We start from the raw sequence: 12,588 nt of genomic DNA on the forward strand, positions 1-12,588 counted from the left end.
TCGTCTCAGAAGGGCCGGATTTATTTTCTTCTTGTCGTTATATTGATTCGCCATGTAAGCAGAGAAAGAGAGCGGCTAGATTGATTCAGATTTCAATGGAAGGCACACCACACACAGCCCCCATTCAATGGCGCGGTAAATGACTCGACCCACCGATCGCGCTTTTGCCTTTTTTGTTATGTACTTTTTGGAGTTTGCTCCACGCAGCGACGAGGTCCCTCAACTTTAGAGCGCCCAATCACAAATAATACTGAACATGCGGCTTATCAAAATAACTGGTGTTTTGTATTAGGAAAATTAATTAATAATGATTTCAACATTCTTGTAGTAAAATGAATTTAATAAAATTTGTGTTTTTAATTATTATTTAAATAAAAAAATGATAAATGATGGATATGTTGCATATAATTTGAAATTCAGAATCCCATGTAAAATATAACTTATAAATAAAAAAATGAAATAAATACAAATCGAGGTCAAATTAAGTAAATTAAAAGCAAAAAATTTCACATTTTTTTTTTCAAATTAATATCAAGTGTTTATTGAGCTCCGAGAGATTTTGAAATTTTCTAAAATAATGCTAAAAACAAATTAAAATTGAGAAAGTAAAAACAAGATGCAGTTTTTCCCTTAGGATATTTGGACTTTTTTAATAATTTTTTCCTTATTTTTATAATGTTTAATATTAATTAAATATTTAAATTATATAGACAAATTAATTTTAAATATTTTTGTTTGTAAATTGTAAATAATTATTATTTAGTTCATTTTTATTAAAAAATAATATTAAATTGATGTTTGGCAAAAATTTTGTATGAGAATATAGAGTCGCGCAAGGTCCATCGCGAATAAAATTAATTGTATTAAACCTATTAAACTATTTATAGTTTAGAGAGCACTGCCCATTTGTTCAAGTCATTGATAACAAAAATCGCAAGCGTTTTAGGAGCTTTTATCAGCATTCACAAGCAAAAGCAGGGCCTTTGGTGGTCATGTCAGGGGTCAGGGGCTACAAGGCTTTAAAAGGGAATCCCACGCCTCTCGAGCTCACTTTTCTATAGTCGCTCTCTACTGGATATTGCACGGCACCCAAGGTTTGTACTCAAAAAATTTGCACGCGGTAGTAGCAGGGTGCAAATTGTATTTTCCCCCTTTGAGCTCCTCTTAGGTACCTTGTTACTTTTAATTAATGGAAAAATTTTAAATTTTGACAGATGAACGGCTACAAGAACGATGGCAGCGGAGCCACTATTGTCTCCGACCCTTTCCTCTTCACGTCGGAATCCGTGGGAGAAGGACATCCAGGTAGGGGACGATACATTTTTTTAATCAAAATAAATTCAAAATTACATATCTTTGAAAACAAAACGCTATTTAAAACAAAAAAATGTACACAATTTTCTTAGTAAGAAACTTTTAATATTGGTCGGATTTAAAAATGAAGTTCTTTTTTAATATCTAGGGAAATTTTTTAACATGGCAGTAAATAATTATTTGTTCCACTCCCATTGCATAAATTAAAACAATTAAAACAAAAATAGATTTGAATATCAAATCATTTTGCTATGAACTGCAATTTTTCAAAAATTTAATTAAGTTACAAATTGAATATAAGAAAAAGTTGAATTTAAAAATACCGATCATTAATACAGCAGAAGTTTCAATATAATTGTGATATAATCAGAAAATTTCTGTTAATAAGCAATTTTTGATTAAAATAATTTATTTAATATTGCGCAATTTAGTAAATTAAAATTTAATTTCCAGATAAAATGTGCGATCAGATCAGTGACGCCGTTCTTGACGCACATCTGAGACAGGATCCAAACGCCAAAGTTGCCTGTGGTGAGCGCTTTCGCAATACTATATTACAAAAGTTTTTATCAACATCGAATGATACTATTGTGAATAAATTTCAGAGACTGTGACCAAAACTGGGATGATTCTCATTTGCGGCGAGATCACGTCTAAGGCCAACGTTGATTATCAAAAGGTCGTCAGAGATACTGTGAAACACATCGGCTATGACGACTCATCAAAGGGTAAAAATTAAACTATGTGCTTGTGAAAAAAATAAAATTATTTTTTTGGTGGGTTCAATAGGCTTTGACTTCACAACTTGCAATCTACTAATTGCTATTGAACAGCAGTCGCCTAATATTGCAAAGGGAGTGCATATCAACCGTGGAGAACTGGACATTGGCGCAGGAGACCAGGTTAATAATTATTGCCATATTATTTCTGCTATGAAAAAAACTGCACCAAAATAAATTCTCATCATTCTCATTGGGCTCATTTGCAGTAAATCTTTGAGTAATATTTTACCATTTTTATTTCGCTTTTTTAATCATATTAAGGGGCCTTATGGGAGTGTGTATAGATTACTTAAATTTTTGGCAACTTTGCAGTTGAATGAAGTAAAATCACACCAGATTTTGCTAACTTTTTTTTGCAATGAGAATAGATGCGAGCAAGATGTGGGGGCCAATTACCAGGATAATCTTAATTTTTATATTTCAAAAACAAATAAATTTAATGTTCATAATTTTAATTATCATAAATTTAGTTTTAATTTGGAAATATAAGGGCTATAAATTAAAATCATGTAAAATGAGTTTTGTTAGTTATTGGGATTGAAAATAAATATAATTATCGTGATTAATACAAAACACAGGGCATCATGTTTGGTTACGGAACGGATGAGACCGAGGAGTGCATGCCCTTGACCATCGTTCTGGCCCACAAGCTCAACAATAAATTGGCCGACCTGCGCCGAGCGGGCATTCTCTGGTGGGCCAGACCCGATTCCAAAACTCAGGTACTGGTCAATTAAAAATTTTTGTAGACTTCATAAAAAACAAACCTCGTATCTCATTGTCAGGTCACCTGCGAATACAAGTTTGTCAACGGAGCGTGTGTGCCTCAAAGGGTGCACACCGTGGTTGTGTCAGTCCAGCACAGTGACAAGGTCAGCCTGGAGCAGCTGCGCGAAGAGGTCGAGAACAAGGTCATCAGGACGGTGATTCCTTCGAGGTACATTGACGACGAGACCATCATCCACATCAATCCCTGCGGAGAATTCATTGTTGGAGGCCCTCAGGTAAAAAACTGTTTAAAGATTTTGTGAATTATTAAATTTAATTTAGGAAGAGAAATTTCTATAAATATTAATTTTCAGGGTGATGCCGGACTTACTGGCAGGAAAATCATTGTTGACACCTATGGCGGCTGGGGAGCTCACGGTGGCGGTGCCTTTTCCGGCAAGGACTTTACCAAAGTGGACAGGTCTGCTGCCTATGCTGCTAGATGGGTGGCCAAGTCCCTGATTAAGGCAAAGCTTTGCAAGCGCTGCCTTGTGCAGGTACATAAATATTTCCAGAAAATATGTTACATTAAAATTTCAAATGATTTAAGGTTTCCTATGCTATTGGAGTCGCCGAGCCTCTGTCGATTTCAGTCTTCGACTACGGCACCTCTGACAAAACTCCCGAGGAGCTGCTGAATATTGTTAAGAAAAACTTCGATTTGCGTCCTGGCAAGATCGTCAAGTATTTGATTAAAAAAAGATAATCCAAAATAATTCTAATTGGATTTTTACTTAGGGAACTGAATTTGAGGAATGCGATTTACCAGCAGACCAGTGCTTATGGCCACTTTGGTCGAGACATCTTCCCTTGGGAACAACCGAAGAAACTGATTTTGTAATCAGCTTGATTATTTTGGAAATTGTCAGTTATTAATTACGCAATTTATGCTCATTACACTTTTGTTTAACATATATTTTGTATAAAATCTCAGTCTACAATGCCCAAAATTTAATTTTTAAATTCTTTTTCCTTACATTTGTTACTTTTTTGCCTGTTTCTTTCGATTCTTAGCGAAAAGCACGTCGGGTTCCTTCCTTTTCTTCAATAAGCATTCATGAGTTTTGGTTACACATTTTGAACATGACGCACAGTGTAACCAATTAGGCTTAACACACCTTTCACATTTATCACAGTGCTTGTAGGTTCCACCAGCCTGAGAAATTTTAATTTATTAATTTGAAAAAAAAATAATATGATATATGTTTTTAATAAACCTTGGAAGGGCAGGTGCCACAGAAGTTGCAGTGTTTGTTGCTCTCGTGAACATACTTCTGGCACTCTTTGCAAAACTGATATCCCTCCTCCACCGGATGGACAATCAAATGCAAAGGAGCATTAGTGAATATTCTTACTGGAGATCCAGTTTTTCTTCCTCGTCTGCTTGCTAAATTTGATAAAATACAAAAATTAATAGTTGGTTTAAAATTAAAGGCTGTAAATTTACCAGAATTAAACATTTTGTGGTCAACGTAATCAATCCTGTAGTCAAGCATTGAGGTTCCTGGAAGAGAGTTAACTATGTATGGCTCCATGAAGTAGGGAAACACCCAGAGAAAGTACACATCTCCAACGCAACCCGTTTCTCGAATCTCAGAGACCAATTTCTTTAGCGTCCAAACAATAGGCTCGACCCTTCCACCAAAAGGAGGATCAAGTAGAATACAAACAGGCTCTTCCTTTGGTAAATTGTTCAAGAAACTCCCAAATCTAGCCTTGCTTTCAAGACCATTTGAGTCTTCGACTGTCTCCAAAAAGTGGTGATTGAACATGTTGTACCAGCTGAACTGTTCACCATAAAAAACTCCCTAAATTGAATAATTGTAGTTTTCAATAAATGTAAAATAAGGAACTACTTACATATCTCCAGTCAAAATCTAGCAAGTAAAAATTTTTGGTTGGTTCAAGTTTCTCTACGAGGGATGGAGTGCCGATTGAAATAACAGTTCTTGCTCCAAGTCTGCTCAGGGTTGATAGGATAAATCTGGAGCTTTGCTCGGAGAAAAAGTATTGGGCCTCTTTGGTTGTCTCTTTCAGTGACCGCAAAAGCTGAAAAAATTTAATAATGATTCAATTATTAAATTTGAATAATTTTAATTACCCTTGTAGGCTTTTTGAGGTTTTCTAAGGAAACACTTGCTTCAATATTATGACCTTTATGACCTACATTTACTTCAGAGGAAGTAATCAAACTGAAACAAAAATTATAAAAAATTTGGCCTCATTAAAAAAAAAAAAAAAATTACTTAGTGCATGAATGGCAGAAGATGTTTGAATTTACTTTATTATTTTTAGTTAGATTCTTGAGCCTGTAAAAATGTTAAAATTTTGGAAATTATTATCAATAAAAAAAAATAAAAAGTCAATGCCTTTGATTCTTATCCAAAATTGAGATTTTGACAAACGTCTTGCACCGCTCTTCGAGCTCGGAGATTTTCTTTTTAGGAATATTTTGGTCAGCTGGTAGATAAAACTGGCATTCGTTTCGCGACCTGAAAGCTGCACAAGCGAAAAACCTCGTCGATTTTGAGCCGCACGTTTTCTCAAACAGCAACATTGGTCCTGCAAAAAACATAGATAGAAGTCCAGTTAGAAATAGAACTAAGATTGCAGCATTACCATGAGGACATCGAGGGCGGCTGTTGTTGTCATCGCAAGGGATCACTTTGTGACTCTCACCCGTCTTCATATTTCCGTGTTTGCATAAGCGTGCGGCTGGAAATTAATCCTGTTCACCGGATCAAAATAGATACACGTGCGTTTATTTTTGTTTATGCGGATGTGCGTCATAGTTAGGAAAACTGCCGAGAGGCACTGGAGTGAGTGGAGCTGTTGGACAAAAGCATTTTTATTAGGAATGACCTTGTAAAAATCTTATCGTTTTAAAGGTCTGATCCGTGCAGTGCTCAATGAAGAATGAAAAAAGAAATATAATTATGTAATTAAATTATATTAATTATATTTTTTTCTTTCTGTTATAATTATAAAACAATTCTCGTATCTATGCATAAATGAATGAAATTGTGATTTAAACTTTAAAATTTTACATTTTGAGATTGGAATTACAAAAAATAACAAACTTTCTGTGTACATACTGCCGGCAGTTAAATATTTTATTTTCAGTAAATTTAAAATTTAAAAAATCTAAACAAAAATTATAATTTAAATATTTTCACATCACATTATAATTTATATTATGTTTTTATCAGTTTATATTTCAATTTTTAAAATTATTTTAATACTTTTTGCAGGAACAGAGACGGGTTATATAATAAATATTGAAAATGTAACTATAAATGAATTTAATAATACACTATCAAAGCTTCATTTCAATTTGATAGAAAATAATATTTTACAATAGGCACAATTAGGCATTATTATTGTTTATAAATTGCGTTGACAAAATTAATAATTTTAATTATCCCCAACAGCTTAACAAACAAAATTGAATCAATTATTTTTAATTTAATCTTTACAGAAAGATAATAGCAATAAGTGCGCAAAAAAAATGTATAAAAATCATTACATTATTGAAAGAAACTATTTTCAGATACGATATTTTTGTCTGCCATTCGGAAGGAATTTAAATTAAATTAATACGAGTGAAAATAAATAATAACACATTATTTAATGTCGTGCGATTTGCAGCATTATTTTGCAAAAACGTCTATTTCACCGACAATTCCTATTTTGTCAAATTTTTCAATATTTTATTTAATCGTGAGAAAACGGCCTCCAGGATGAATATTTTCCAAATAAGATATCCAGCTAATTACGGATATATTAAAACATTCTTCAGAAAATTTTGAAGGTGAATAATTTCAATTAGAGGGGAAGGAGGAAACTGAGGCGAATTGTCGAGTGTGCGAAAAGCGCCTCGTGGAAGCAGGCGAGGCCAAGTGGCAGCTCGGCAGGTAAAAAACTGCGTTTTTAATACAAAAAAGGGGGAGACAAGCGCGGCGAGATTGCGATGTAGGCGTGGTGGTTCACGGCCGTTCACCACTTGGCTGACGACCTTAACGAGAGTCTGCTCTGGCTCGGGTCGGTCGCTGGGATTCCTTGGAAGTAGCGACGGAATGCAATGCCAACCACCGCAGCAAATAACACACGCCGCCAGCCAGCACAACAATTTTATTCCAATGCAATTGAGCCGATTAATGGACTGTTTACCCGTAATCAAACTCGTATAATATACGCATAACATACGCATTATAAAAGTGGTTGCTGGCGACGTCGCTATTGACCGATTCACGGAAGAGAGCGTTTTAATCACGCATAAAAGTGTACACAAACAACATGACGCGGTGTCGGAATTAAATGTTTTCATTGCAAAATTTCTTCTGGTGCTTTATTTTTCCCAGATCGAGTTGTTAAAACGATAAAAACGATTTAAAGAAGTTTGCACAAAAATACAAAATAACATAGATATAAAATGCTCTATTTGAGATAGCAAGAAATTAATTAAAAATAATTTTTAAGTGAGGAATAACAAAAATAATTTAATAATAACACTACTTGATAAAATTGATTATAAATATTTTTTTAAATTTAATTTGAGCAGAATTTGAGCACATAATTTTTTACTACATACTTGACCTGTATCAATTTTTCTCAAAAGTGAATGCTTCCGTCCTTGCAATGAAACGATAACTGAATTTCAAAATTTTATGCACTCTATTCCAAAATTATTTACAAGCAATTTTCAACCCTTAAAATAAAACATCAGAAATTTAACCGTGTCCTAAACAAGAATTAAAATCAGATTTTTCTTATTGGGACTTTTTATATTCTTGAGCAAACCAGTAACTCAAAATTCTTTTTAATTTGCGGTCTAAATTTGTTTAAAGAATTCGGATAAAATTTCTTGAAGCTTTGATCCAATTATCTCCAATATTAATTAATTAATTTTCTTTAAAAATTACATGCTAAAGATATTAAAAATTTTATGAATTAAAATATAAATTTTTTTAACAAAGGAATTCTTTATAACCAATAGAATAAATTAAAGTTCTATACTGCGACTGAAAATGTTTTTTTCCTATTTGTAAGCAATTTCATACAAATTGCTCCACAACTCTGTTTGAAGAGACGCACTTCCTCTTGCTTAAGCCCCTGGAGCACCAACGCATTCTCCGGAAGGTCAAGAAACACCATCCGTCGCCATGCCTACCCGCCAGAATAATTGTTTTCGAATAAACCCCCGACAGCGACGGTTGAACTTTATATATAGTTAATTTAGATATTGCGAAAGGTCTGACCATATTATTCATGCTTATTTTTATTTTAGAAGAGAGAGACGCGAGAGTGCATTCCAGGGCGGTTGCTGGGCATCGGCCTGGCCAGACTGGCGAGGCGAACCAGACCCAGACAGGGGGAGACGACGACACCCAACGATATGGTATAATGAAACAATATTCGAGTGCGCGCCTTTTCCCTGAAGAGCAGACGCGTCAGCGTCTCTCTCGTCTCGTGGGAAAAAGCGCGCTTGGCGCCCTTTTAAGGCAACGGAGGGGGCGCTCGTCTAGTGGCGCCCCTGGCGGCAGGTATGCCAAGCGCACCGCGCTTGTTGTTATGCGCTAACTGGGACAAAAAAGCGCCGCCCGCCAAGAGCACTGCACCGTCTGTCGATTTTAATGGCAGCCGCGTGCACCTACCTTTGGGGCCCACGTGTGCCGCTCTTTCTGCTCGGGGTCCGTCTCTAATTAAATTAGAGGAGGGAATAAAGAATAAATATATGTATCGATTGGGGCACGCGGTCGCCATTTTTGATCATGCATAATCGATGGAAATGGATTTTGGCCCGCTGGAAAAAAGAGCGAGGGTCCCGTTTTGGCCTTGTGATTTCGTTTATTACGGTCGTTGCGGGACGCGTAACTTTTGAAAGGGTGCGTTCCAAAAAGAATCTAATCATGGCTGCCGATTTTACGGATTTCGATACAACCGCAAATTGGAACATTTCAGCATGTAAAAGCAAAAACTTTCCAAATAAAAAAGTTCTAAAAAAAAAAAACACTGAAAAAAAAGGAAAATATAAAAGAGATATTTGAAAGAAAAAGCGAGAGAAAGGTTAAAAAAAAACAATTTTAAAATCATTTATATTTACCAGATTGAAATGATAATTTTTGAATTCAGTTCATTTAATTTTTTCTTGAAATTTTCAACCAAATTTTTTTTTAATTTGCATATTTCGTTTGAATGAACTTGGAAAGGGGTTCAAAGCACTTTTTTGCCAGGCCGAATTCCTACTTCTCGGCCGTTCAGAAGCATTTATTTTTTCCTTCCCCGCCGAGTTAGCGAAAATTCTTGCAGTCGTGGAATTGCGCGCCAAACGGCACGTAACAAACCTGAAGGTAATGAACTCCTCAGGGATTCCCCTCTCGTTGCCTCGTTCGTTTACATTATTTTGTTCAGAAAAATCCAGTCGTCCTCAAACTCTTTGAACCCGCAAAATCCAGTTCTTGCTAGCTGCCGATGACAGCCGCGTTTCGACTTTTGTTTCAAATAATAATGAAATTTACTTTGTAATAAACAAGATCAAAGAGCGCGAGGGTATATAATAATACGGGTCTGGCCTGGCAGTCCTTCGAGTTTCTCGAAAATGAATCATGAGAAGAATAAGTCGCGACAATTTGTATTACAATGGCGCGCGCGGTGCATGTGACAAAAACAAAAGTCGCATGCTGCGAGTCAAACACATTTATAAAACACACAAGACATTACATAAAGCTGCTGGAAGGTTCTCGTTTTACAAAAATTACTTCGCAAGCTCAGGTTAACTCATATTCAAATCTGGATTCAGGCGGCTAGGCTCAGAATATGCTGCTGTGAAGTGTCGGACCACGTGGGCGCTGTGTTTGTCAACAATTTATTTCCATAACAAATTCTGGCCAGCGGCTCATTTCTAAAACTGTCCATCAGAATTCCTTTCAGCTTATATACATAAGCTCCAAACCTATTTCGTTGATGAGAGTGTTAGCGATTCAATGAAGAGGCTATTATACAAATTTAAATTATTGCTTTTGACAGTGTTTATCGTCAAGCAAAAAATGTCAATAATGAACAAATATATTCACTATAGGTACAATCATTTAATTATTTATTACGGAATTAAAATTAAATTAATAATAATAATGTTATTTCAATTATTAAACAAAAATTACCCAAAAAAGACGACATTTTTTTCTGATATAATTTTTTGTTACATTACATTATTTAAAATTTGCATTTTTTTTTTAATGCCGTTTGCTTTTTCTTGTATTTTTAAGTGGAAGAATTAATTCCTGAAAAATCAAATTTTATTTCTTCTTAGGAGTTAGAATTAAGATTACTGGTTTAAAGATCAAATTTAGGCAGTTAAATTTGTTTCCCAATCATTAGTTTCTCTCACTGTTTTGCTATATTAAAGAAAAACTACATTTAATTTTGTTTAGCAAATAAATGGATATATCTATCACAAAGCAGAGAGTGGCAGAATTCCGTCCGTTCTATTTAAAAAAACTAAATAATATAAATTTTGTAATCTGTAAGATATTAAAAAAAACTTTGATAAAATGATCGTGCTTTTTGTAGCAGAGAAACTCTGATAGAATTAAAGGTTACTAAAAAAAAATCAATATAAAATTTCCAAGAGTTATTTTTAAGAAGAATTATTAAAAAAAAAAACAAGTGAAATTGATTAAAATAAAAAAAGTAAGCAAAATTAAAAATGATTTATTTTGCGATTCTTCTACTTGGGATACAATTCGTTCTTCAAACGGTGGAACCTTTGCAAGAAGTAATATTGATCCGAAATATTATAATAAAATAAAAAATCTTTTTTATTCCGAGCGGATATAAAACGCAGGCCCCAGTCGTCAGCACGACAGCAACACAAATAAGCAAAATTTCCATCGGAAATGAATATAAATTTATTTAGTTCACATTCGGTGGAGCGATCAAACGCACATGTGCTCTTTGGCGTGCGTGTTTTTGTTTACCACGCGGTGATGCCGGTCGGTCGGGTCGGTCGGCGTCCTCCCTATGCATTCGATTGCACCTTGACGCTTCAAGACGGGCGCGAACAATGCCCCGAATGGCTAAATAACCGACCCGGCAGACGCACCCCTGCGCGTCTTTTCTTGTTCTTTCAGCAGCTGTTGCACTCCGGATTGCATCAAGCTAGACCAAAAGCACCCTTCTTGCTGCAACAAAACTTTTTCTACACCCATTGTCGTCGCGACTTCCTTCAGAATACAGAGGCCATCCCTTATTTCGTTCCGATCGCACGCCGCCGGCTGGCCTTGAAAAAATTTCAGTCTTGATCATACACACACAAAAAAACGAGCTTTTGTACATTAACAAAAAAATTCTTGATCCGAATTTTTCTTGAGAAAGGTGCAACAACATCTGCACGCGTGTGCCTCTCCTCATACCTGAGCTCCTTATACTTTTCTTAAGGAGCATAGTCAGGTTGCACGAGGCACAACACCTGGCCCTCCCCCTCCCCCCAGACATGTGCAATGTGCGCCCCTTTAAATTAAATTTATGTGATAGGTATGCATGTGTCTTCCTTTTGTCCGTCTGTCTGCTCGTCGGCTTTTGATGCCGCCGGATAATCAGTTGGTTCCGACTATTTTCACTTTTTAAAGGCCTTTTACGCATATGTATATTCATTTTGTGTTTTTGTTTGCGCACCGCACGCATGATGAATTAGAATTTTGTTTTTCCGTGCCGTCGTTCATTTATCATCAAAAGTGGAAAATGAATTCATATTCATGAATGTTCCCTCGGTGGATTGAAAATCGGTGGAAATTCAAAAACAAAAATTCGTTTGCGCAGCTCCGGGGTTTTTGATTCGATTCCGAGGCGCTTTATGTCCGCATAGCAATCAAAAAAGGAATTGATATGAATGCCGCTGTATTATCTTCAATCAGGGAATTGCAAAGCATCCCTTTGATTTGGAGAGAATTCCAATTAATTGCTCAAATATATCCGCGGGCAAAACGAGGGAAAATGCGCAAACATCAAACCAAGGAAGTTTCTGCACAATAATTAATCAAAACTCGTGAAAATTTAAAAGTTCCCTTTATAGATTTAAATTTAATAATGATCCCCTCTTTTATGACGAAATGTAATTTTGGTGAAAGGTTAATTAATTCCAATTGATACATTTTTTGATGAAAATTTATTCCAATTAAAAATATCTCCACCATAATATATAATTCGTAATTTAGAATTGGGGAAAAAACAGGTGTATTATTTTTTATATAAAGAAGACCATTATCTATTTTTGTGAGGCATATAGACCGGAAGCTCAATTTTACCACTTAGTAACAAGACAAAAAGCACCTCAACACTCATATAATATACTTCTTCCTTCTGTTTTTATAGAAATCGTTTGGACGACTGCACACGTGGAACAAACAAACTAAAAAATTCCCTCATTTTAGAAAAAACAAATGCTGAACACATTTTCCACCGATTCTGGGAAAAAAACTTATGTTCGAAATTTTCTCAAGAGAATTGTAATGCGCATTGGGGTGATATCGGCAGCGCGTGATATATAATGAGTCTGTTTTCTTTTTCCCATCGCCGCCGAATTCGTCGGTAAACACAAAACACACGCCAGCCTCTCAAATCCCAGATGCGACCGAAATGAAATAAGCAGCAAATGGGGCGTGAGAATGACTACTAGAGCTTATATATCCGTAATGTACAGTAACAGTCTAGACGAACAATGGCGGCG

At 35.4% G+C, this 12,588-nt stretch overlaps 2 protein-coding genes across 3 annotated transcripts in view; one reads left to right on the top strand and one right to left on the bottom strand.

Annotated features, from left to right (window-relative positions):
- The first annotated feature begins 1,024 nt into the window (after positions 1-1,024).
- LOC132193109 (S-adenosylmethionine synthase-like) lies at positions 1,025-3,814 on the top strand. Its single transcript, XM_059613499.1, has 10 exons — positions 1,025-1,094; positions 1,215-1,305; positions 1,768-1,845; positions 1,920-2,042; positions 2,104-2,216; positions 2,675-2,818; positions 2,882-3,100; positions 3,179-3,361; positions 3,415-3,548; positions 3,603-3,814. Exons 2-10 carry the CDS (start codon positions 1,215-1,217, stop codon positions 3,703-3,705), a joined length of 1,188 nt encoding a protein of 395 aa, XP_059469482.1. The 5' UTR covers positions 1,025-1,094; the 3' UTR covers positions 3,706-3,814.
- The window catches only part of LOC132193108 (rRNA N6-adenosine-methyltransferase ZCCHC4), a 30,622-nt gene continuing 21,258 nt past the window's right edge, over positions 3,225-12,588 (bottom strand). For both annotated transcript variants that reach the window (XM_059613497.1, XM_059613498.1), the window contains 8 exons: positions 5,484-5,693; positions 5,234-5,426; positions 5,111-5,173; positions 4,966-5,056; positions 4,725-4,913; positions 4,312-4,672; positions 4,082-4,251; positions 3,225-4,020 (listed from right to left, as the gene is read on the bottom strand). In XM_059613497.1, the coding sequence (XP_059469480.1) occupies positions 3,847-4,020; positions 4,082-4,251; positions 4,312-4,672; positions 4,725-4,913; positions 4,966-5,056; positions 5,111-5,173; positions 5,234-5,426; positions 5,484-5,553 (1,311 nt within the window). In that variant the 5' untranslated portion in view covers positions 5,554-5,693 and the 3' untranslated portion in view covers positions 3,225-3,846. The remainder of the gene's footprint in view (positions 4,021-4,081; positions 4,252-4,311; positions 4,673-4,724; positions 4,914-4,965; positions 5,057-5,110; positions 5,174-5,233; positions 5,427-5,483; positions 5,694-12,588) is intronic.

The sequence above is a fragment of the Neocloeon triangulifer genome, unplaced genomic scaffold (genome assembly GCF_031216515.1).
Source record: "Neocloeon triangulifer isolate White Clay Creek 2 clone unplaced genomic scaffold, ASM3121651v1 ptg000003l, whole genome shotgun sequence".
NCBI classification, from domain to species: domain Eukaryota; kingdom Metazoa; phylum Arthropoda; class Insecta; order Ephemeroptera; family Baetidae; genus Neocloeon; species Neocloeon triangulifer.

What these genes read in the sequence shown, in the direction of transcription:
- LOC132193109 (XM_059613499.1), top strand. Translation starts at nt 1,215, where the DNA reads ATGAACGGCTACAAGAACGATGGCAGCGGAGCCACTATTGTCTCCGAC. An exon ending in AAACGCCAAAGTTGCCTGTG is followed by an intron (nt 1,846 to 1,919) that starts GTGAGCGCTTTC and finishes AATAAATTTCAG; the next exon opens with AGACTGTGACCAAAACTGGG. An exon ending in GACCCGATTCCAAAACTCAG is followed by an intron (nt 2,819 to 2,881) that starts GTACTGGTCAAT and finishes TCTCATTGTCAG; the next exon opens with GTCACCTGCGAATACAAGTT.